General features: G+C 38.8%; 1 protein-coding gene across 1 annotated transcript in view; it reads left to right on the forward strand.

Moving 5' to 3' along the window:
• The window catches only part of LOC148351750 (uncharacterized), a 45977-nt gene that overhangs the window by 7539 nt on the left and 11027 nt on the right, over positions 1-27411 (forward strand). The window contains exons 3-4 of the mRNA XM_088354595.1: positions 6444-6593; positions 12097-12373. Coding sequence (XP_088210721.1) covers positions 6576-6593; positions 12097-12373 — 295 coding nt within the window. The 5' untranslated portion in view covers positions 6444-6575. The remainder of the gene's footprint in view (positions 1-6443; positions 6594-12096; positions 12374-27411) is intronic.

The raw sequence follows: 27411 nt of genomic DNA on the forward strand, positions 1-27411 counted from the left end.
TTGTATCCGCTGCAGGTATTACATGCTTTGGGTCGTCATGGCAATTGCGGACGTACACTAAACCACATCTCTCAGTGCCTTTTTAGAAAGAATAAAGCTTCAAAGTGTTAACAGTCTGTACTGATACCTTCGCTTTTCTCAACATGCTGTGTGTACTCAGCTGCCGAGTCTCGGCATATGCAGGGTTCCCACTGATCCTTGAAAAAAAATGTTCAAACCTCACATTGTTTATTTGCTGTTAATAGAGTCAATAAAATTGTTCAAACAAAAAAAAAGGCATCAAATTCATTATTAGAAAAATAATGCCTTAAAGTGTATTAAATCTCATTTTGTAAAGTTTTAAAAATATAAACACATTAATATGATTTATATTTGTTTGGAATAAACATTTTGTTGTCTTTTTTGATAATTGACAGATTTACTCTTGTGGCAACATCGCATGACCACAATTTAACTTGCTTTAAGCTGTAAAAACCCTAATATGGGTCGCCTTGACGCTGCCATATGATGTCATACAGGAAGCAAAACTTGGCACAAAGACCTATCACAGCCATCATGCTGAAAACTTTCCCAGAGGGTTGATACTCACCAATGTGCTGCTCTGAAGACTTTAGAATAATTTAAACTCAGGGACAATGTTTCTGAAACCGAATTTATACCTTATGGCACTATATCGTGAGCTCAAATACCCTTTGAAAATACTTCAAGTTTCCTGAGAATCTCCTTAATTTAATTCGACAAGTAACGCATTTTCCCCTTTTTAAATATGAAAACTGATTTCACCACATTCCATATTTGTGGCCTAAAAAGCGGCAACTATATTGTATTGTTTAACAACAGATCGATGGAATGTCTACCTTTGTCTCCTGGTCCTAAAACATTGGTGACAAAGTGTTGACCAAAGAAAGATGTCGACTGATTTATTGAAGTTTACCGGTTGCTTGATTCCACTAATAACATTTTCAAATTGTCCACCACCACAAATTACTCTCCTTGATTAATGAACCACTTCTTGATTATTCACGAGAAACATCTAGAAATTCACACTGAGATGTAAAAAATTAGGAAGGAGGAAATTGTCAGTTCTCGAATTAAGCTTGCGGATTGTACAACACAATTTTTCTTATAAGGATGATAATCAGTAGTAAATGTTGCTCATTCTGTGCTAACCTGCCTTGAATAATCAGACAAAATGAGCAGGCTAATCAATTTACCTCGAGTGCCTTCTACATCAGGCCTCAGGAGCCACACTCATTTTCCAGCTCCTTTTCCTTCAATTTATAGTTGAATTTATAGTGTATTTAAAGGTGGAAAGAACAACTCTAATTGTTGGAGGGGGTTTACAACACGTTTTATCCTACTTTTTTACATACTTCATTACAACACACTACCTTTTTGCAAATGAATGGATTATTCATTAGTGTGTTTCAATTTTAGGTTGTTGTCTAAGAGGCGTCTCTTTGAAACCTAAACAAATGAAACCTTTTGTGTGGTGGGCCGTCCCTCCAAACATGAACGCCAACTCAATAATGTTTATCGATAAAAATTTTGGGTGAAACACTTATTGAAATAAAACAAAAAAGCCAATTAGAAGAGCTCAACATTTTGTGAAAAAAAAAACAAAAAATAATCAGAAGTTACTTGTGAGGCGAACATCTGAAATAAGACTTTGAAAGTTTATTTCAGGATGCTCACTCTCTCCAAGTATAATTCCTTGTCTTGTCATTTTATCTATATTTATACACTTTAACTATCTAACTAGTTTCAATTTTGGAAACATATGTTTTTGAATAACATTATTTTTTTTGTAAAATTATAACTGAATTATTTTATTTGTACTACACTACACTAAAAGTTCGGTCAACAATATTTCTGCAGGGATGTCCACACTTATTTTTACATTATTTACTTGGCATTTTGCAGTTTGACTTTTGCATTATCTGTGCATGGCAGATATTTTTCCATTAAGAGATTCCACAGATACTTTTTCAGTTTTTCAGTAGGTTCAACCGTACTTCACTTTACAAGCATCAGTACACTCAAATAAATTGGAGAACTTCCTTGTGTTTCCTGGGCGCTGATTTGCAGCCATTGAGTACATTGACATTCCTCCATATAACCTTTGACATTATATAAATACTGATTTTATTCTTATCATTGCCCAAAATCAGCGTAGTACCATACCAATTCCTCCTTGTTCCAAAACTGTGCTCCATTGCTGCGTCCACTGTCTACCTTGGTCATATCCCTCAAGAGGGGTGACCGACAGCAATAACAAAGAAAATAAAAGGGAAAAAAATAGCAAAAGAACACACACAAATTTTTTTTGACGATGGCCAACCCAATTGCACAAAACACCCAAACAAGTTAGGCACCTCGGCACCTAAGTTGGTCATGCTTTCGTCCCTCCAGATGAAACGGGACACCAGAAAGCGGCCACTCCACTTGGGTCAGGGTGACATAACACACTCTTTTGTTCAACAGCAGGGCCCGACAGCTTTCACTGGTTTACCCCTGCCGCATCATACGGGTGCCCAGCCCATCCTTAAGAACGCATCCACAAGCCCACTATCCTTTCACAACACCTCTCCACTCCTTTCTATCACCAACAAGAGCTCTAGCTTCCATTATATTTAGACCTCTTTCCTGCAGTGCACTCATAACACACTTCATCCACGTCAATTGCGGCCTTCCTCTTGTTCTCCTTCCATTGACTTCTGCTCTGTAGATCCTCTTCAACACTACATAGAGATGGAAATAACTGGCATTTTTACTGTCATGGAAAAATTAACTAATACACATGAACATATTTCAGCGAGTTTGCGTTTATCCTTCATCTCTTTACTACAAGTCCACAGTGCTTTTAGTTATCAAAATGTTCCCGGATAAGGTAAACTGCACATACACTAGTAAACAGATGTTTGGACATTCTCTTCATACGGGAGAGGGTAATGGGATGGATTATTTGCAAAAATCGATGGGATACTGTCATACCGTTTTTCTTTAATTGCCATCTCGAAGATATGAGTTGATCTTCCCAATGAAATATAAGTAGAGATCTGTATCAGATCATATTTTAAGCATGCAGAAGACCCCAAGAGAGAAAGTTTGAGGCATGTGGCTTGCTCACAAGTTGAGCGGCACTTCTGTTTTACAAAGACAGAAAGGATGATACAAACAAAGAAAAAAAACATCACATATCCAACACATATTTTTTCCCTGTGTGAAAGTTTTCCAAGGTCGTTTGCCGAGTCGTGTGAGCATAACAGCAGAATACAAATTTGTTTCCTTGTTCTACAAGTCACGGAGCTTTGAGTCTTTAAGCGATCATTATTACCATACAAATAGACAGATCTATTTAACAAACCCTTTTTATCGCATAACACTTATTCTTTCGTGTTGCTCCCTGAAAGGCACTGAAATACCTCCCTCCCTCCTCTTTTTGGGAAGGGAAATGGTGCAGCGGTTGATAAAGGCTCCGAGCAATAGAAGAAGCAAGGCTGACATCTTCTTAAGAGATGATAGCGGAGCCAAATCAAATGGGATGGAGCAGTCACTCTTCTCACAGATAGGTAGCTCATTTCTGCTGGCTGAGAGTTTGCGTCCCAAGTGACGCTCTGCCCAGGAAAGATAGCTCACTCTCTCACGACATTCATTATTTCATCCCCTGCCTTCCTCTGTTAACGTTTTGCGTTAGATGCTTCAAGGTTTTAATGAGTTGGCCAAATTTGCTCCAGCATCGATGCAGATCTCGGAATTCAGATCCGGAGACAAAACGTTTAATCGCATGGGTCTCTCGTGTGCTTGTTGGCGAAGAGGCAAAAATCAATTATTTCTATTAAACAATGGCAATTGCAAATGAATGGCAGCATTTTAAAACAAAGCCACTGTGCTTGCAAAGATAAATGAATGTCTTATCCAGACTCCCCCCTAAATAACCCCGTCCACATCCCCTTGAGGTGCCGTATGTGAGGTGGCTTCATAAACTGTTTATGGCAGTAGTACATCGGTGCATTCTAACTTATATGTGTTGTCATGGCAATGATAATGGATTGAAAAGAGTCCTCATTCAGACTTTCACACATTGAGTGCCACTGGCTGCTATAGACATCAGAGCTCCGGTTTCCGTGAAAGTCGTCCGGATCTACAGGAGTTAAAGCAAGGTCCTTAAAACGCTGAAAGTTAAATATCTTCTCTATTATTGTGTGTTAACAATGCCCACCTGAGTTCAAAAAGCCCTATCTGCTTTTCTTACTTTTTATCATAGCTCTTCTGGGCGGAACACATTAGGTTTGAGTAATGGCTGCTGGAGGGAGTGCTGCAAAATGGCATCATGCCGGTCCTCGCAGGCTTTTAGTAGAGTCCAAACGCCATCCCAAACCCCAAAAAACATTAAAAACTTAAGAGTTTATTGAGGCACATCTGGGAAATGCATTGATTTAGCTGACTGAGGCTGCTATCATGATTTTAAGCCAGGACATGGCAGCAAAAAGTAACTGATAAGTTTTTTACTTTTGGATGAGTGCAAAGGGAATTTTCTTTGGACTCGCTGTTGTTTGTTGTTTTGACTATTGCATTATTGTCTCTATCAGCCAATCATGTTGCTGATCTTTGATATCCCACACCCCTTTTGGCTGTACTGTTTATTTTTAACTTTGAATGTCAATCATGTGGCTGATCCTTGATATCCCACACCCCTTTTGGCTGATCAGTTTATTTCTAACCTTGAAGATTCAACCCCTTACCAGTTCTGTAAAATTTGCCGAAAGTCCCCGTCCAAGACATACCCAGTAAATTTATAAGCTGTTCTTGAACGGGAGTATGTGGATGGTTTTGTTCTCTTTTGAAAGGTAACACTCTGAAGTTTTGTCCCTAACAGAAAATAATCCCTGCAAGTGCTACTTAAATTAAGAAATCTTAGTTGGAACACACAGAAAAAGAAGGTTTTTATTTTCGCCTAATATTTTTTGCAATCACATGCCTTCAGATGAGTGTAGCTAGGTCATCTTATTTTGAACAGCTGGGACAATAGCATGAAGCCTTACCTGGCCCCAGGTCAAATTTGATCACAATCTGAAAAACTGATATTGTATTTTAAACATTTTTCTAAAGGTATGCCAAGACGTTTCGAAAAGGGGACATCTGGAAACGACCAGTTTACAGATCTAAAAACCTCGTTAACCGTGTATTTTACTTCGGCCAATTTTTAGACATTTGAATTGGTCGCTACTGACTGAACATTTTAGAAGCAAAAGTAGGTCATGACCCTTTTTTCAACACAGGCCCTCATAGGCTATCATGGGCTAACGACTGTGAAAAAAAAGCTTGCAATTGGTCAGTAGTGGTGTCAATCGAAAAGTCAGAGGCTAACAGCCATATTGGAAATAATTTTACAACTTTGTTTACTTTTAAAAAGGAACTAGGGGGCGAAACAAACAGATTACAACAAGGATCGTTGCTTTTAGGCGGATTCTTTTTTATCTGTTGGCATAATTGGGTGTTTTGGAGTGAATATTTTACACGGTTGGATTCAGTGGACTGTCGTGAATGAACCAAGGCAATGCTTTTGGAGAATTGTGTCATCAGCTGACTATCAGAGCACGTTATTGGTGAGATATACCGGCTTAATAACTTTCGGGTATCTTGTCTCAGACTGACTATGATGTTTCCGTGATGAGTTCATTAATCATGTCTTGAATCCCAAGAGTTTAAGCTTTCCAAAGATTTGTGGCATGACATATTTTAGTGACTGATGACATTATGAAGACACTTCTCTGCTTCTCAACAGTCCGACAGCCCGCCGTTGTCGTTAAGGGCTTAATAAAAAGGGGGACTTAAGGAGAGCTTTAGAAGGGGATAGAAATGTTCATATCTGGGAGCCCTTCTCCTGGTTCTCCTTGCAAGTTCAAAATCCAATGATGTATTTTCGCCTTATTATCTGTGTATGCTAAAGTTGAAACTTAAGAGAAACATAGTTCCAAATTCCGTGTAACTCTTTTAACAAATCCTCTAAAGTTTAGGATGAACAGAACCCAGACCCCACAGTATCGTCACCTCTGCACCTGAGCGGCACTTTGCAACTACCCTCATCGTTCGCACTAGCCTCTCCAAAGTGCATTAATAAAAAAGTAACTTCTCTCGCAGAGGGCTCATTGAAAAGAGGAATTACACGAAAGATAAAGCACTTTATCACCAGTGAAAGACGAGACAATGGACATTGAGGAATTGGGAAGATGGCAGAAACAATGAATATTAAGTGACTGAGAATCTAAAGCTGCTGACTAAATTGAAACTCCATATCCTGAGGGGGAAAGCTTTCCAAATTGCTAATTACCGCCTCTGAAAGGACTTTGTCTCTGATATGTTTGCTTGTGAAAGGCACTCTCCTAATGAAGCAGTGGCTCAAGTTTTCTTCTCTTTTTTTTTGATACTCTCACTCACAGACTTTCAGGGCTCTCTCCGGACCGCCTCCCAGGCCTGAACAATGAAGAGCCCTGGGGCCCGGCTTCTCCAGCAGGACAGGGTGGAGGAGGCCCGCGGCTGCGCACTGAGGGACCAGCTCAGCACGCTGAAATATGGCGGCAACAGATAAGGTAGCGGCAGCACACAGAGGCTGGCTCTCAGGGGCCCGAGGGGGAATTTGCAGTTATTAAGAGGAAGATGAAAAAGATTAAATGGCTTTTGTACTCATTTCACACACTTTTATTTTAGATGATTTGTTCCTAGTCGACTCAAATGGCAAACATGCAAAATGACTTTTTTTCTCTTCCTCTATCTTTTTCCTCATTCAGCAACATATTCGACTTAAGAGGCGTTGAGCCATGTCTCACAGATGTCATACACGAGCCGTGCTTTTGTTTTAAAATGTGGTGGGAACAGAGAATTACTGTAATCTGGTAATCTACAATTAATGACACATTTTACATGGTTTGAGACTGTGTTTTACATGTACCTACAGTACTGGCTTTCTGTGTGGTGCATGAACAACTCCAATTAATTGTCAGGGTCCATTTCAAATGTTGTGCTTGCTCGAGATTTTATTATGGTAAATTCTTTTATTTTAAACTCTATTGCAGACACTCAAGAGGTTTAAAAAAAGAGAAAATCACACTAAGTGAGAATACTAAAGCAATTACATATACTCTGTGGCGTGTGACACATTCGTTTGCTGCACTATTGAATTCAACGATTCATTTTATGACCTTTTATAAGTGTTTGATATATTTTTCTCCTATTAAAGGTGAATATGGTTCAATGACATCCTTAAATACTATTTATGCTCTGACTAAAAGTTTGAAGTGAAATCTTTTTTTTTTAAACTCTAGCAAAAAAAGTGTCTAACGGAAAAGTAAAACAAGACTAGCCGCATCCCTCGTTGAGTGCCTAAACGTATTTTCTGATATTTTGCAGAAACTTTCTATCGCATGTGCAGTAAGTTATGAAAATCACCTTTTGCATTTGTTGATCTGTGTGTCAAAAATTGACAAAGTAGTGGGAACCAATGTCCCAAAGACTCCTTAAGCAATGAAATATGTTATATAGTCCCTTCTTAAGAGTCCGCTTGTCAATATTCACTCTGTCCTCAACTAAACCCCTGGCGACCCTTCCAAAAATGTATCATAATCATTCCATTCCACTTTATAGTATCGAGCTGACATTAAAAATGAATGATGAGCCTCTTCATACCGGTCTCCTGCAGTTGAAATGATCACCAGGGAGGGATCTTTGATAGTTGTGCCTCCTGGCATCGGCCAGCTCATTATTTCCTTTGCAGGAATATTATCACAAGTAAATAATTGACTTGCTCTGGTATTGATTTGTTTCAAAATGTAGTCCTTTCTCAGGCTTTATAATTAAAGCTTTGCCTGAGCAAGTGTCCCGGCATGCACTCTAAAGCATGAATTCTATTTATTCAAGCTAAATAGCTGTAAAGGTTTACAGTATATGATCACATACAGCAAATTCAACATTTAAAGAATGACTGTTTATTTATAACTGTTTGTTAAGACGATAATCATAATAGGTAACCTATGCAGTACTATACACAGTTCAATTTTTTTGTGTCGCGTATGGTTGTTTGATTCTCCTTCCAAGTTTGAAAGAATACCAATAAAGGAAGCAATTCCATACTTTAAATTTGATATAAACTATATATCAGAGCACAACAGGTTAAAGAACTTTAAAACAACACTCGAATTAGATGATGCAAATGTCCTGAGTAGTTTGCATAAGAGATGTATGTCTGATTGAACCTCCTGTGTTTGCATGTTCTCCCCGTTCTTGCGTGGGTTTCCTCTGGGCACTCCGTTTTCCTCCCACATTCCAAAAACATGCATGTCAGGTTAATTGGCCAGTCCAAATTGTCCCCATGTGTGAATGAGCGAGTGAGTTGTCTGTCTCTGTGTGCCCGGCGACTGGCTGGCAACCAGTTCAGGGTGTCCCCTGCCCACTGCCCGAAGCTGGGATGGGTTCCAGTACCCCTGTGATCCTACTGAGGATAAGCGGTGCAGATAATGGATGGATGCCTGACTCATGGCCCATGGGCCCGCAACAAGGTTTTCTTCAGCCACTGAAATGATTTTAAATCATTATCGTATCACACACAGAGAATCATTGTGTATGTTTTTTCAATTAACTTTATTGTAATTAAGTAAATAAAAGAAAATTGCTATTATTTTTTCTTTGAAGTAATTTTGGTCAACTTTTGGTCAAATGTTATATATAGGCTAATGATGTTGTCTGAATAATACCTGTTTATTGCAATCAATGTTAAGGTAACGGGCATTATTATATCAAGGGACTGGGTCTTTTGTGGCTGTTGAAATTTAAATATTAGTGCCAAAGCCATAAGAAAATATTGTTTTATTTATCTGATCATACAGTTGGTAGGTTTCCCATAGGTTCAATTGTATTCACTAGACTATATGCCTTTTTTAAAAACCTGTCAACATTCCATCAGTCAGGCTTCCAATTTGTGGCCTAAATTTTTATTTGGCCCTTCCATCCATTTGACTTTGACAGCCATTGCATAATGGAAACTTGTCATAAATGTGGCCAAGCAAAACTTTTGTGGAAGACAGTTACAGAACAATATGAGCTTCTTACATTCTTCAAATAACAATTTAGTTTCATATGGCAAATCTCTTTTAATATTCACAAAAATATATTATTAAGCCTGGTAATAGAATAATCTCTTTGTAAAATATTCTTAAAAGATAATCATAGAATCTAAATCAGGATTGGAATTGTCTTTATTACCATTGATATCAACCTTGTTAAACATTGTATGCCCCAAGATTAGACATGGCACTCCAGGGTAAAACATGTAATATAAAGACTTTGAAAACAAAATAAGGTAAAAGACTAGAACAAGAACAAATAGAAAAAAATCCTGTGGGTCATTGAAAATTACTCACAAGTCTCTAAAATGGCCTGCTGGGAATAAGTTTTAAAATGAGCACTAGTTTGATACATTGCAGTTTGAGCTAGATAATGTCATTAGCGTATCGTTGTCTAAAACATTTAGAGACAAAGTGCTTTTTGGTGTGCTGTAATGGGACAAGGCACAAGGCTTTACATCTTGCGGTTTAATTTGTACTGACCTCCCTAGCCCCTAAACGGTACTTGTTTTCTTACTTTATGGAAAAATCAATAGCCGTCTTGACTGAAAACAGCTCCGGAGAAGAAATAAATGGGATCGGCATCGCCCACTGTCAATCATTTCTCACTTATACAACTCCAGAGCTCTTGATTGCTGCTCAGTAGACTGCCACACTGACGTGAGGGCCGAGCAGCTTTAATAGTTACATCCAGGCAGGGTGAACCGTTCGGGAAGAACGCCAAAAGCAATGAAGGGTCGACAATAGTACAACAGCAGTATTTATAATCCTACAGTGTACGCTCCATTGCAAAAGCGCCTTTTGAAGCACTTGCATTTAGTTGGTCTCAAATTCATCCCATTAACCTTTGTTGTGTGCTCAGTCCAAAAATGCTCCTCCTCAAGGTCATTCCACCCAAGTGCAAGCTGAGAAAATCCCGACAGCTTGATTTTGGTTCCTTAATTGGAACGGGGAGAGGCCTGCTCGGCAATATTGTACGTACATATCAACACACCCAACCTGTATAACAGTCCTGATCAGCATTGTGTTGCTGACGCATTGAGTGTCTTATAGTACACCGAGAGCGATAAAGAACCGAAAGCGTTGTAATCTGTTATCTGATTTAAAAAGAAGCAGAATAAGGAGAGCTTTAGAAGGGAAAAGAAATGTTCTTATCTGGGAACCCTTCTCCTGGTTCTCCTTGCAAGTTCAAAATCCATCGATGCCTTTTCGCCTTATTATCTGTGTTTACTGAAATTAAGTTAAGAGAAACAAAGTTCCAAATTTCGTGTAACTCTTTTAACAAATCCTCTAAAGTTTAGGATGAACAGAACCCAGTGTTGTAACGACAGTTGAGATACAAAATTTTAGTTACCAATGACAATACTTGTTTTCGAGAAAAGTAATTGCATTCCGTTGTAACGTGTTACCCGCAACACTGACTGTGGGTTCGGCACAGCACATGACGTGACCCAGGGACTGACTCCTGTCCGACCACCAGGAAGGGAGCACAACAATGCAGCTGCTTACGCGCCTTTGTCTTGCTGTAATTTAGTTTTAGAAAGAAAACACCACAAGGAGCCTAAAAAGCTCCATAGTTTTTTAAGTTAATTTTCATAAATCTCTGAGTCTAATCCCATTACTGAAGCCTGGGGAAGTAGAGATGACCTTATAATCAGACACCCATGGAAGAGGGCACGGATTTGGATTGCGGTGGCTTGTTTGAAGAGCCCCGCAAGATCAGTCGTTATCAGCGTTGTGTTCCCTTCTGTCTGCGTATTCACTTTATTCCTCAGCAGAATGAGCCCAGCTCAATAAATGGTGACGAGTCCGTAATCTCTGAGCAAACTTGCCGGCTTCTCCCAGGAGTTGGGGATTATATCCTAATGATTAGTGCTCATCTGGATACTGTGTTTTTGCCTCACTTCCTTGCCTTGTATTGAGACAATGGGGGCCACGGGGGTTTAAGTTCCACAGCGAAACACCGAGATGACATTTTCCTCTTTGCCCTTGCCTTTATGGCTTTGTGGACTTATGGAATTCTGCCTCATTAGGACTGATTTGTTTTTTATAAGGCATAATCCGTTACGGGGTAATTTAGAACTGGGAGGCTGTCCTTTTGGATATCCCCTGACTTTGATATAAGGCACCATTCAAGCTGTCCTTAAACTCTTGTTGATTCCTATTAAAAAGAAAGTGTTTGTTTTGGTCTTCAGAAGACATTGCATTCTATCATTGTCAAGTAAAAAAACCCTTCTATCCAAAATGTATTTATCTCAGAGGATGAAAAAACTTCTCTACAAAAAAGAGATTCTGAGAACTTTTTGCTCTTGCGTGCCACATAAAATGATGTGATGGGCCATGAGTTACGGTAGATAACAAACAAAAACAAATTTTTGCAGATATGCCTTTTTCACATGACACAGACGATTTCTCTTAATGGAATAAGTCCCAATGTAGTATACTATTTGATGTGGATGAATTCCCCAACTAAGTTCAAGGTTTACAAAAAATATTGTTTTGATTTTTTTGAAGGTGACACAAAAGTTAGCGCTTTGTTACGTTTTTCGCTAATGGTAAACCTTAATATAAGGCAGATCAATATAGCCCAAAAACCAAATCTTGATTTCATTAGTCAATCTTGACAATCATGATTAAATAGATTTATGAACAGGATAATAACAACAATATGAAAAATATCAACATTTTAATCAGTTTTAACCTAAACACTGAAAGAGTTTGTTCAAAAAATAGCTACTCATTTGACTAGCTTGCTCACATACCTCACTTAACTGATTAGTATTTTTTGTTTGTTCGTTAATCTGCACTGACTCAATTCATGCATATCAAACTTCTTACTATAACTTTCCCGATTCAGCAAACTTTCAAATTATTGCTTATTAGAAAATGACTAATAAATCAAATTTATTAGATTTGATAACATAGCTTAATATATCCTCACTCATCCTCTTATGATACTGTGTGTGCTCTTCTCCAGCTGCCAGGCAGTGTGACGCTTCAAGAGGTGGTACAGATGAGCTGTGGCCTGGGGAGTCAGTCCGGAAGGAGCCAGACATGGTCCAGATTCTCTGGGGAAGCCTGCACCCGTTTACATCTGCTTCTTGTGTTGGAGATGCGAGGACCATCTGGCCAGGAAGATGTGCAGACTGTACGGGTGTTTGTCCTGATCCCGCCATTGCTGCCAGGCGTGAGCAATATGGCATTGCAATGTATCAGCACTTATAGGACCCAAAATCCTCCAGTGCCCTTACAAGGTCAGTGGTGCTGGCATGTAAAGACAATCTGCTGTAAACGTTCATGCATTTTTTTGAAGCGTCCGTTTGTCTTGGTTAGATGTCAAACTTTTTAACACCAAGAACTGCATCATAAATACCGGTCTCACTTTACTTCTTACCTAAAATTACTATGATACTTTGGATTGATTTGTACAACGTATATAGACTTAGTTTGTTATTAATAAATTTACTCACTTTTGTATAAACAAACAATTACATTATTTAGGTTGGGGGAAGGTTTGTTTAAAAAATCAAAAGAAACATCTTTGGGATATTTTTAAACAAAAATTCTTTATGTGGGAAGAAGGCACCTTATAATTAGACACCCATAGAAAAAGGCATGGATTTTCACGATTTTCTTGGCTCATAAACAAAAGATGTCTACCTTTTTGTACTGTATCAAACGGGAAACAAATTCTAGGGCCATTAAAATAAAATTACTAGATTTTTGGTTTTTATTATTTAAGTTTTAATATTCTCAAAATATCATGTAAAAATAAACAAAAATCAATCAATTGGTAACAAATTAACCTATAATTGGCATAGGCTGCACTTATATCTTAAAGGGACACTGTGTATGAATGACCACCAGGTGTTGTTGCATTGCATTTTGCAACTGAAAACAAGTGCTACAAAGCACAAGGAAGAAAGCAAACTACAACGACTGGAGGTTTTTGTTTGGTGAGGGTGGTACCTTTGGCAGTAAGACGGGAGACATTCATGTCAGGTCCCTCTCATGTTATATAAATCTACATTTAGTTGATGTATTTTTGCTTATTATACAAATCAATATTGTTTTTTTTTCTATAAGTGAAGTTTGTTTTACCACTATGAGGCACTAAACAATAAACTATGTCCCTTTAAGTATGGGCCTCAGATTATCATCCAATATGATTGGCCCACTGGTCGCACCTATGAGACTCCTGTTTTAAACAAAATGATAGGTTCATGAGAGGCTTGTTTTGTGTGAAACAACCATATTATTTTTTAGGCTACAACTATCTTCACAAAATATGTCAAAACCCAATTTTCAGTGATTGTTTATGTAAAGAAATGCAGATAATACCGGTTAAACTGAATCAAATTAACAGGAGTTTTGGATCGGTTCACTCATGCTCCCGAATGGGTTATTTTTTTACCCAACACTTTTTAAAATTTCCTACCTTCCAAGTTAAGATAACTGAAAGTCATTATCCTAGTCTTAACAAGCATCAATGCATCAAAAGAACATATAGTTACAAATCTGGTTAAATTATTTTTTCTGCTAGTGTGCCTTGTGACCTTGGAGTATTTAAAGGTCGCAGAGCAAGTGGTTCTAGGTGTGATTCAGGCAGAGACACCGGAGTTGCCCGCAGGCACAGCGATGAGCAACCCGGGCAACACGTAGCAGATGTCGGACAGTTGTTGTGTGTAGAAGCAGCCATGGCATATGTGGGCACAACCAGAAGGAGGGGCAGTGAACGTGTCTCACTTTGCTGTCATCCTCCACAAAAGCAGCCCAATTTAGATTGGATGTGACAGCGCAGGATATTCAATTAGATTGTGCATGTCACTCGGTGGCTCGGATCAGAGTCGCCGCTTTTGCCTTTTGTGTTTCCCGTCCCGCCAAGGGATCACATGGCACGCTTTGCCTTTTTGTGCCACTTCCATTTATGTCGACCTCCAGCTTCGGATTGCTACTTTATTGCTATTATTGATTGCCACATGTTAGATTTGGGCTTGGCAGGGCACGAGTACATTTGAGAGGTTCTATTGTTCAGTGTTTAAATGCTATAATATTGTTCGACCTAAGAACCTGTTGGTTTCGGAAATGGAGACTTAAGCGGGATCACTGGCCTCTAATGTCACTAATAATAAAAAAGAGGTCAGTATACCTATTCAATATGTATTCTGTTCTTGTTGCAGCCAGACAAGCAGTACTTAGAGTAGTGACTGCGGCCTTTTCATCACGTCAAGTAATGTTTATTTAAATAGCCCTTAATCACAAAGAGTATCCGATGTCTGCAAAGACCACCATTACAATGTCCCCTGATCTAAAACTAACATGCGGGCAAGGAAAAACCTCATGATAAGGAAAATGAAAAACCTTGAGAAGGGGCTGCATATGAGGTTATTTCCCTCCCAGGATGACCAGGCAGAAATAGGTTCTGCAAAGGCATCAACAGAAAATACACAGACATCATCAACGTTGAATATAAGTAATAATAAAATATCCAGTTGAACGATTGCTGCCCCAAAATCTTGATCAATGCAGCAGGTTCTAGATGATGGACATCATGTCGAAGTGGTACAATGATTTGAAATACATGCACCAACCAGCCTCAGCCTCATTCTCATTCAGGAACATAAAATTAAGCAGTAGTACGTCAACATCACTCAGAAGCTACAGAATATTAGGGTTTCTTAAGCATCAATTTGAACAATTCCACTGAGGTTGCACATCGTATATCAGAAGAGTATGCCCGAATGGAGAACGCTCTCGAACCTGCGGATTTCTTCTTGCCTCTTGAAATCACTTTTAGACCAGAGAAAAATAAATCAGAAAGCGATGAGGGGGCAAGTCGATACAAAATTTTGTATGTTACTAACCGAACTTTAAAATCACATGTGAACTGACAGTAAGCCAGTGCCGGTCAGCTTAAATTGAGGTACGGCGATCACATTACTGGGTCCTAGTTAAAACCCTGCTCAAACATTTAGCAACATTTTGACGCTAGACACCGGTAGACCGGAGAGTTGTCCATCACAGTTTACAAGACTGGAGGTAAGAAACCCATGAATTATAATCTCAGCATCAGACTGGGACAGCGTAGAGTGAATCTAAGGGGCAGGCAAGACATTAGAAAACAAAAGTTCAATCTTACACATCAGACACCGACCCTCAGATTTGAGAATAATTTCACAAAAGAAAGCTACAGTATTTTGCACCAAGGGGCTTTTTCCTGGGCATCCAGGCGACTCTAATAAGACGTTGTCATGTTGTGTTAATGAGCGCTGAAGCCTTTGCTAATCTCATTAGCTGTGGTGGGGCCAGTCGGCCTCTGATTTAACAGTTGTCACTACACCTTGACTATGAGAGGCATGTTGCCCGTTTCGGGCTCTCCTGACTGACAGGTCTGAGAGGAGCCTCCTGTCTGGGGATTCAACCAGTACTGTCTACTTATAGGAGTAATTAACTCACAAATGCATGTGGCTCTGTTGTGCTTACCAACACATGGGGCTTTGGCACCTTCATCACAACTTTGTATTTAACAATTGGTGCCCAACAACACATGTTTATGTAATGGCAGCTATCCCCTAAGCTTATAGGCATTTTAAGAGTACAGTCATTTGTTTGTGGGACACATGCAGCAGAGGCTATTCATCCATCCATCCATAACTCTAAATAAAATGATCTGTCCTATCTATCTATCTATCTATCTATCTATCTATCTATCTATCTATCTATCTATCTATCTATCTATCTATCTATCTATCTATCTATCTATCTATCTATCTATCTATCTATCTATCTATCTATCTATCTATCTATCTATCTATCTATCTATCTATCTATCTATCTATCTATCTATCTGTCTGTCTGTCTGTCTGTCTGTCTGTCTGTCTGTCTGTCTGTCTGTCTGTCTGTCTGTCTGTCTGTCTGTCTGTCTGTCTGTCTGTCTGTCTGTCTACTGACCCACCCACTCACACTTACCTACCCTCCTAGGTAATAGTTATATCCATTATAATTCAGCCAGACTGCTGCTTGTATTCAAATGTTATTATTGTTTTTGTTTTTCTCAAAACTTTTCTTTTTAATCATATATTTTCAGTTGCAGCAGGTTTTGTTAGTTATAAGTCTCATTATTTTCCCGATAGTTCAATAATGTATAACCATGACCAAATGGCAAGTTGTCCAAAAGCCCTCTTCTTCGCCTAAGTCTTCAGCTTTTCCCCTTCTGGAGAATGTTTCTATTGGAGAAACGATTTGGTCTTTTCGAACGAAGCTCGATATATTGATGAACACAGACTCCCTTAAATGCTTCTAGTCCAATGTGCAAGTAGCAGCTAATTAGAAAAATCCACAATGTGTTTAACCTGTTAGTTGATGTTGTGTTTTACATGTAAGATACATTAATAGTCTAAATTGTCCGTTATTTCTGTGCACAAACAAGTGTTGCTAGAACTGTACTGTAGATATCAGTGCAATACCTTATTGTTTATTTTATGATGTTGTCACATTTAGATTAAAGTCCATGCTGTACTGGAAAAATGTACGTTATTGGCAAAGACATTCTCCAGTAATGCTTAATGTACTGTATTTATTTAGCTATATGTATAACTTATTTACAAAAAAGAAATACCAGGCCAAATTTTCTGATGTTGTTACAATGTAATAGTTTTATTTTTTACGACTACACGAATGACTGAAATTAGCAAGTTATTTGGGCATCCCTTTTCTTTCTAAAATGAGAAAAAAAAATACTTCAAACGAGAAGAAATATTGGCGATATCAGATGATTAGTTACTATTCTCATCTCACTCAAAAAAGCAAATACAAATATAGTAAAATGGTAGATCGACTAAAATAGAAAAGTTAAAAAGACTTCACGTGTACATAAGATAAGCAAAAATATCTCCCTGTCGACCAAGATTTTTCATGGAATGAGGTCAAAAATAAGTGTGTTTTTTTAACTTGAATGAAGCTGTAAAGGGAGCTCCTTTTTTGCATTATTTATTTATCAAGTGATTAGCAAAGATACAATTTTAGAAGCAGGTGATATATAAATATAATAGTGCCCCCACACAATTGTAGAGGAAAGACGGAGTGTTCATGCGCGAAAACTTTCCGATTAACAAATATTGCTATTCAAAAGTTTTCAAGGTCAGTGCACCAAATGTTAACGCTAAAACACATTGCAATACATATCCGGCTGTATGGTGGAAAAAAGGTTTCCCTCAACGCTGCTTGCACATGGCTCCCGGTTATACCAGGAACTGTTGTATGTATATGGCAGAGAAAGTGGCCCCTTTGGCCTCACGACTGCGGGACTACTGATTGCCTATTTATGGCGCATTCTTAATTTGGTTCCACACACACAGGCGGGATTATTTCCCAAAGCTCTCCTTGATGAGGGGCAAATACACGAGCGCTATGAAAAGCCCCTGACTTCTTAGGGCGTTCCTCTCCAAACAGACTCTTTCTTCTCCACCTGAAAGGTTCCTTCAGATTCCAGTTTGAGCCATTGTGAATACTAATTTATCTGTGCTAAAAAGCCCTCATATCCCAGCCATGCTCTCATTTGAATGGCAGACTCGGGGGACACCTCTTAATTCCTTTATAGTGGGATTCAAGACCCTTCACTTCAAAAAGTATAAATCATACTCCCAAATGAACGAGGGAGAGGGAGTGATCGGCGAGAGGGGCTTGTGATGTGTCCCGCCGGACTGCGCTGGCTAAATCGGTCTCCCCGAGCTGCTGAAATCCACTCTCCAGTGAGTTTGGCTTCTTCCAGTGTCCTGATACATTGCCCCTACCAGTGTTAGACGCCTTACCTTAAAAACATGCCTTAGTTACTGTTACTAGTTACTTCATTTAAAAAGTAATTCAATTACCATCTGGATTCACAGTTTACGGATCCTTAACCGCCAGGGTCCTCAGGGCACCACTTCCTGTGGTGCGCTTGGGTAAGTTCAGCCTGGTGGCACCCAGCCCGGTTTAAAAAAAAAATTACACAAAAAAAGAAAAAAGAAATTCACAATTTATTTTTGAGGCAATTTCATGAGAAGAAAATGAGAAATTAGCACAAAATATCACAATGATAACCTTCCCTATAAGATATACAGTATCAGTACTTTACTGAGTATATAATTGTGTGTGTGTGTGTGACGGTATATATATATATATATATATATATATATATATATATATATATATATACCGTATTTTTTGCACTATAAGGCGCACCGGGTTATAGGGCGCACCCCCAAAAATAGGTTTTGGTCCTATATTTTCCATACATAAGGCGCACCGGATTATAAGGCGCTACAATGGGGAACGTTGACAAGACAGTCGGATAGTTCAGTCAAACTTATTACCCCCTTAACATTCCGAAAGCTTGCAAAGAAGCAAAAACGTGTCTCAGACATGTACGGAAACAGTGTCTGTACGATGTCACCAATAACTCAAATGCATCGTTCCAAATATCATTCGGAAGGTCATGGGATTCAAGAAATACCAAACATTTTTTAGTTTCCATTTTATTTTTTGCTGGCAACTGTGTGGACAGCAAAGTAAGAATTTTATTGTGCAGGGAAACAGGGTTCTTTACTGTGCATATGACAATAAACACTTTGAAATGAATTTAGTTTAAAAATAGACTCATCACAGAAACATCAAGATCGTTCTAAAACAAGATACTGGGAAAATATAAAGCCGCATAGCTCACCTAAGTTCTCTTGCAGCCATCACGTTCAATAATGATACGTAACCATGGTCTTCTTACAACCGTGAGTGTAGTAAATCCAGGAGTGTAAAATATTTACAAATACAGAATAGTAAAAAATGTTTTCTCTATGCCGTAGTGCAACCCAACGTGTGATTCACATTCATCTTTTTCGGCCAATTGCAGGCTTTGTTTCGCCCCTTTAGCCTATGCGAGCCTGTAAATGATAAAAAGGATCAGCCCCCTTTACCTCCGAATAACTTTAGCCAATAGTGACTGATTCAAATGATGATTGACAGATTGGTTAGGAAATGAAACGCCGGTATATAAATCCCAGCATACACCTCGGACTACTTCGCCTTCGGGGGAAAGTCTATCCGGTGGCTGCTTGCCTTAGTTGCAAGACTTTGCGACTTTATATTGATCCATATATAAGGCGCACTGTATTATAAGGCGCATGGTCAGCTTTTGAAAAAAATAAAGGCTTTTAGGTGCGCCTTATAGTGCGGAAAATACGGTGTGTGTGTATATATATATATATATATATAATATATGTGTGTGTGTACAATTAAAGTTTCTAAGAATACTGACACCCAAAGGTAGCGCGTTACTCTGAAAGTCACTAAAAAGTACCAGTTACAAATTACCATATATACTCGCTTTGAAACCGGCCACCTAAGACTGCTTAAAAATATCCACATAATAAAACGAAGAGAAGAAACACGTGGAAGCAGTGAAATCTTCATATCTCTTGACGTATGTAACCTTGAGAGCTTGCAAGCTAATACAGCGAGACATTCCATATCCATTTTGGAACATAATTTCATTTTACAGTTGTAAACACGACTCAGGATGCGGGTAAGGTAATTCGCTCCTGATTATAAGCCTAACCCAGTACATTTTTAAAAGAAAAGCCAATTTGTGCATACATAAGCCGCCCGTGACTATAAGTCGCATGTGCCCACATTGAGACATGAGATATTTACAAAGAAAGACGGCAAGACAGAAAGAGTTTTTATAATGCATGGTACCTTAACCCCTTAACATTCCGCCGGTCGGCCGTCTGACTTCTGCTAAACAAATACGTGTCTGTACGATGTCACTAGTCACTGAAATAAGTCATTCCATTTATCATTGGAAAGCTTAATCTCTTGAGATTCAAGTCATGATGACCATTTCAAAATACACCTTTCAGAGAAACATCACAATCAGTCTGAAACAAGATAGCCGAAAACTTTAAAGCTAAGGTAACTCACCAATACGTCCTCTGGCTGTTTGCAACTTTGAATGTCTGCGAAAATGGCTTTTTTACATCAAGGATAATCCATAGAATCCAACAGTGTAAAATATTTACTCCAAAACACATAACTGACATAAAATAAATTCACCTTAAACCTTTCTGCATCGTTAGGCATTGCTTCTTGTAATCTGTTCGTCTGCACATCATTTGCGTTTACAAACGGGCAGACTTGTTAAATTATTCCCAATATGGCAGTTAGCCCTCCCCTTTCGATTGAGACGTTGTCCATGATGAGGGTCTGTTCATGCTAGTTTTATTCATGCCCAAAGAGCGAAGTGTCTTCCTCGACACACTTAACATGTGTCTCACTCTTTCCTTTAATGGCTCAGGCGCCCCTGGCGACCGTTAAAAAAATGCACAAACTAGCTGCATCGTTGCATAAGACGCAGGGTTGAAAGCTTGGGAAAAATTCATGGCCTATAGTCCGAAATTTACAGAATATACAGGAGAAAAATTACGTGTTTTCGTACTCTGTGCTTGAGACAGTGCCACCATAACTCTATTCAGTTGTGTTTTATAGGTGGAATTAAACATCCCAGCCTGTATTTAGTGAAGAGAGGGAAGGAGAAGAAATTGTCGAATTGCAGTGGACATTGTTATTAACGATTTGCTCTTAAACAATGAAAAATTAAAATAACGCAAATTGTTGTAGCGATAGTTGGGTTAGAAAATTGGATTAATAACGTACTCCTTACCGAGAAAAGTAGTTGCATTCCAGCGTTAGTCTCAACAATCCCCCTACAAACAGAACTATAAAGCAAGAACTGAAATCACCAACGCCCTCAATAAATAAACGACCTGCTTTTCCAAAACGTCATTCTTTTTGAGGATCTTTCCTCTGTGCACTTTGATGGATCCCCCCCCTCTCTTTCCCCAGGCCAGGGAAAAAAGTGTTTACCCTCAGGTCCGGGTGTAGGAATTAATCTTGTACTGCATCGGCGCCGAAACGACATTATATTAATAAAAGCTGTCATCTCCCGTTTGGCGCCGCTTGACGGCAACAATGGAAAATTTGATGTTAAGTGATGGAGGCTGAGATGAGCCGGCCTGCCGCTTATCCTCGCCTCAGAGCAAGACTTGCTTGGGTAATGCAGGGCCCGCCAGGCACGTCGCGATTCTTAAATGCCTACCACCTGAGAGGCTTCTCAATATTGACTCATTTCACGCGCTGAGATAAATCATAGTCCCTTTGCCCCTCCTTTCCACAGTTTCATTTTAATTGTGAGATCTCTGTGTCAGCAGTTAGTATATTGGTGTGAGTGGCCTATTGATTATTGATTTGGAGCTATTGATTATGTTCCCAAGAGACCCTAATCCTTTCTGATTCATTTGAATAGCTCTATTAATCTTGAGATCCTGCTCACACCTGAAGCGCTGTGTTCACTGATGAAAATAAATAGCCATTTTGTAACCGCAGCACCTCGCCTCCGCTTTGATGTATTCTTTTTAATTGATAGATCTGCTTTTGGATGTGGACGCCAAGATTGCAATTGACCCGCTGTCACCGATCTTTTAGTCGGCACCCGCAGGGACTATTCCTCCTTTAAGAAACATCTCATATGACCTGAAAACAATCCATCTCACATACTTTTTCCTCACAACTCCTTTTTCTTGTGTCTTGGCTATACTCCAGTACAGTGGTGTCAAAGTCAAACGGACAAAGGGCCAAATGAAAAAGTTGCCTACAAGCCAAGGGACAGACTGATTGAATGTTAATTTTTTTTAATAACGCATGTAGTCTAATAAATCTGATTGAATCTACTGAAAACCCAACAAATAATTTACATTATGATTAGATAAACAAAGCCATATTTTCTTATTGCTCTGTTAGTCATCTTTGATTTTCAACAGGGACCAAATACAAAATTATTTGTATGTAAAAAAAACTTACCATGTTACCATTAAAATGAAATGGAAAAAGCCAGTATTATTCAGTAGTCCATATTTTCTAGTTTAGCAAAAGGGGCTCAATTTACTTGTTAAAAGTCTCCATTTAAAGTATTAAAATAACACCATTACTGAGCACCTTTAAATAAACAGTGCTAAATGAACACTTACAGAGTAGATTTTTATCCCTACCTCAGTGAACAGAGTGGAGCAGTGTTGAATTAACGCTGGTAACTCGATAATGAAAAATGTGGTATCTTCAATAAACTTTTTTTTTTATATAACTCCGAAAGAACACGATCCCGGATACAAGTGGCTGAAATGAATTCCCTCCGCAGTGTGGCTGGGCTCTCTCCTAGAAATAAGGTAAAAAACTCAGTCATCCAGGAGGGACTCTGTGTGGAGCCACTGCTCCCCCGCATTGAGAGGAAACCATTTGAGGTGGCTCGGGCATCTGATAAAGGAGGCCTCTTAGACGCCTCCCTCAGGTGGTGTAGCGGGCATGTCCCACCGACCCTGGGGTTGACCCAGGAGACGCTGGAGAGACTATGGCTCTAGATTGGCCTGGGAATGCCTCGGGATCCCGTCAGATGAGCTGGAAGAACGGAGGTTTGGGCTTCCCTTATAAAGCTGCCTCCCCTGCAACACGAGCCTGGCTAAGCCGAAGATATTGGATGGATGGGATGGATGTATGTATGTATATCCCCCTAGTGGGCGGTGGCTAGAGTCAAAGACGCACTCACCCTCTTGACTCTTTCAGGAATATTGAAACAGAAGAGGGTATTCCCAGCCCCCTCAATGTGTCGCAAGACCTGTTGTTGGGAATTCCCAAATTTCACCCCCTAATGCCGAGCGGTAAGGCAACGGGTACCAATGTAAAAGTAAGTCTGACTCGGCTGAGGCTCGAACTAGCGATCTCCCAGTCTCGGGTTGGGCGCCCTAACCCTAAGGCCACTGAGCTGGTGGAACCAGCAGCTATATATTTTATCTAATATGTTTTGCCTGATATAAAATGCTTTTGTTCTTGTGCCGTTTTTCTTTTGAGAATTTTGAGTTGAGGTTGAAGTATAAGGATGAGATCACTCTGTTACATCTGCTTTTCACTTCTGCTGTTTTTCTTACTACTTGAGTTAGGTAGAATGTAAAAATATGTGGGAATGGCCAAAGATCTACGATGATTTATATTAAAGAGTGCACACAAACACACACAGAAATTCAATTAACCTCGCCCAACACACACAAGTACTAAATAAAGGAGCAATGATGCTATGAGAACTTATCTCGGATCAGACACTGAGCTCCTGAGGGAAAAAATACCCACAAATGAAATATTTGCAATTAATTTTAGGACATGCTTAGTTCTTTTCACAAAGATCTCTCTTAAGAAACATCCATTTTTTACAAGCATGATGCCATTTGCAAAATCTTGGTTAGTGTCTCTCCTCCGAATCTTCATAATAAACAAAGCGATGACTGAACCTCGTTAACCCCAAACGCATCTTGAGTATTACTTTCACTATCCTGGGCTCGCCTGGTGAAATAATGGGACATTTGAACACATATCGATTTTCGAATTAAAAAGTTAGTTTGCAGAGATTTACTGCGTGGAATTCAATGGACGAGGTCTTTATCAGAGGTGCAAATGGCTGGTTATGTGCTGTCCGGCAGAGGTACGATTGAGGGATCGATAGATGCGTGATTTACTAACTGGAGTGCAGTTGATCAATAAGTATAAAAGTAAATGAAATATGCATTAGTGGGATTTTATTAGTCGACCAGCTGAGAGAGAATAGCGGCCAGGCCATTTATTTTTATATCTATTGATTATACAACTTAAAGACTCAAAGGGAGCACTTGCACGGCTCCCCACGCCACACGCCTCCTCGCCGGTCATGTGATTTATGGGTGCTGAGGTCATGGAACATGCTGCTTGGTAAAAGGCTGCCCTTATTTGGCCTTCTGGTTGTGGAGATGCTTATGTTGCCATATGGTCTCAGATGTGTCAAAAGGGTGAATGGAGTCCTTCAATTTAGAGGGATAGCTAGACATATTGGGCTACAGTTAAATGTAATGGCACATGCACTACAGTAGGTGACTGTAATGATCTCATTGTCGTGGTGTGTACAAGTTTTTGGTGTCTGACGCATTTTCTTCTTCAGTGGTTCAGGATAAAACAAATCAGTGAGAAGCATTATCAGTTCTTTCTATGCGTTTTTCTACTTTTTTATATCCCCTTGTTTTGTTTTTACAAAGGTTTCTTTCTCTGCATGAGCAAATCAACAGCCGAGTCACTAGATGAGTTGAGTTACAGAACAAGGCTGTGATGGTTACACAAGTGTACTTACAAAATGCCTGACGATCATTTGTATTGGAAAGGGGCGGAAGACAGAGGTTCGTGGAAATTTCTTAAGACACCATGACTGGTCCAGACGGAATCCTTCAAGAATTCAGAGATTGTATGACCACTACATAAATGTATATATTTGGGAGACAAGTGAATGAAACAAGACAAAAAAGTACATGCCAATACTGAATGATTAACATAATAATGTTTTTATGTGGTGATGTAAAATAATTAATAGTATATAACAGAAAAACTCAAACAATTATGACTATATGCGGTGAAAAATGTCAATATTCTAACACTTTATAGAAAAAAATCATTAAGTGAATACCTCGATATCGATTTCTTTTTGTTTACTTTTTCAACATGTTGTATCTGATTTAGTTTCAATAAAAGACAATAATGTCAACGCAGAAAATAGGCCCACAGGGATGTTTTTTTTTTTTTAATTCTGTGTCCCCTCAACGAATAACACAGCAAGTGTATTAATTTTTTGGGTGCTAAGAAAATGTTGACGTCAATATCTCATTTACTGGTACTTTAATTCAGAATTGAAAGAACATGTCCCAAAAATAAAGATCCGAAACACTATAGCTTCATACTATGAAATCCATATACTTAGAGCAGCTAGCAACCGTGAGTAGCAGCTTTGTTTTTTTGCGGAAGGAAAAACAACCCCTAATTTATAATTTAAAAACGTGGTAAGTGTGAAAAAACACACTTTAATGTCCCCATTTGTTGTTCTGTCTTGCGTAAAAAATTAAAATAAACTAAAAATGCACATCGTTAGATGCAAATTAAATGAAAAGCTATTCAAGCTTCTTTGAAGCAGAAATTATTTGAAATTGCTGAGTGTTTTAAAAATATAAAAAAATATAGAAAAATAAATAAGAAAAATAGGCAAAAGGAAAACATGCCATAAAGAGAAAATATGGGAAAAGAAAGCTGCAAAAGGAAAATGGAGAAAAACGTAAGGAAAAATGAAAGAAAGTAAAGAAAATACCTTTCCTTTTATTTCACTTTAAGAGAAACAAAGAAAAAAAACTTTAAAAAGCAATTTTCTCTCGTGTTTCTTTTCATTTTTTATTTTTTCTCTTTCATTCTTTCATTTTTCTTTCCTTTTTTCTTGAGTTTTACTTTTTGTCTTATTTCTCTTTAAATTTTTCTACCTCCTTTTTTTGTCCTTTTTCTTTTCCTTTTTTCTTGTCTTTTTTCTAATTCCCTGTCCTTTTCAAAAATAATAATGCGTTTTGGCCACTTTGAGCGCTCGTCTTGGGATCAAGAGGTCGCAGGTTCCTTTCCCAGCTCCTCCGTGTTATATGTCGAAGTGTCCTTGGGAAAGACACTGAATCCCTAATGCCCCCAATAAGCAGGTAGGCGCCTTGCATGGCTGACTCCCTATTGGTGTTTGAGTGTGTGTGTGTGAATGGGTAAGTGTGAAGCAAATTGTAAAGCACTTTGGGAGGTCTTCATTGACTTGAAAAGCTCTATTTATATTTTGTCTTTTTCTGCTGTGCTTTTAGCGCTTGTTTACAGTGGCACCACAGAATACAGCGACATCTATTGGGAAAAATTAAACACAATTTCCCTTTAACTTTTATATTAAGGCGGGGGCCTCTAATTATCATCTTGGGGGCTGCAATTGTCCTAGGGGCAGCGAGTTTGGGACCCCTAAAGTAAATGTGCAAAATAATTAAGAACAATGAGGTATAATAATCAAAATAAAAACTAGCATCCTATGTAATTTCCTTTGCAAGCATCCAATGGAAAGAAAAAAAATACAAAAGCTTGACCGCGATAAAGCAAGGTCTCACTGCAGTTGCGAATACAGTAATCCCTAGGGTTATTGCGGTTGATGGGGACCGAAACCATTCGCGAAAAGTGAAAATCCGCCAAGAGCGACGCCCCTCAAAAATGCTTAAAAAAAAAAAAAAAAAAAAAAAAAAAAATTTTTTGTAATTATTTCATTTCATTATTATTATTTTTTAGACCTGCGAAGCTCTGAACCTGCGAACGTGTAACCAGGAAGTAGCGACGCCCCTTCAAAAATGCTTTAAAAGAAAATTTTCTTTTTTAATTTTTTTTTTTTTTTTAAATTATTTCATTTTATTATTATTATTTTTTAGACCCGTGAAGCTCTAAACCCGCGAACGTGGAACTGCGAAGTAGCGAGGTCCCACTGTAACCGAATCGCTCGTTTCGTGCCACGGCGGCACCCTTACCTATCTTCCCGTACACAAACATCTATCACAGTTGAGCCCCACTCCCCACACCTCAACCAGTGATGGAACGGACCTTGACCTCAAGTTTACATCTCAGAAGTCAGGGCCATTAAGCCGTTGGGGTTGGGGGGGTATATTTCCCATTTCAGATCGGCTGAGATATGGCGCAGAAAGCGCAGTGCAGGTGTAATTTGTTAATATGAGTTCTACACGAGCACTGGGGCGGCAGTAGCTCGCTCAGCTCGCTATATAAAAATGCAAATCAATCACTACTATTCATGGAATATCTTCCACTCTGCTTTAAACGATCAATGGGACATAGTATTTACTTAAAGGCATTGAATTGTAACTTACTAAATGAGTTCATTTTGTACATTGTAGATAGTTTGCTAGGAGCTGCCTTTGTTAGTATTTGTATGTCCCACAGTTGCTGTAGCATCGGGGTCACCAACCAGTGACATGCAGTCAGGGGAGACAGTTGAAAATGTGCATTTTGGAAATATGAAATGTAAAACATTATTAAATGGTCATATTTATTCAGTCTTAAATTTCTCTCTCATTTTACAATTTCAAGGTTTTCTTCAATATCGCTGTTATTAATAAAATTAGTATGTAACACACAATTATGCTAAGCAGATGCAGAGTGAGGTACGCAGTTCTCTTGCCTCATGGCAGAGGGCGATAGTTAGACCAAGCATTTTGATTCAGAGCACACCTCAGCCCCAAACAATAGAATAGGTCAGGGGTCACCACATTTTTCAGAAAGCGGGTCAGATTTGGTAAGATGAAAATGTCAGACTGACATTTTTTGAACACTCTTTAATAAATTCCGTCAAAGG

Source organism: Urocampus carinirostris, chromosome 15, assembly GCF_059441175.1.
Source record: "Urocampus carinirostris isolate Australia breed hairy pipefish chromosome 15, RoL_Ucar_1.0, whole genome shotgun sequence".
Taxonomy (NCBI): domain Eukaryota; kingdom Metazoa; phylum Chordata; class Actinopteri; order Syngnathiformes; family Syngnathidae; genus Urocampus; species Urocampus carinirostris.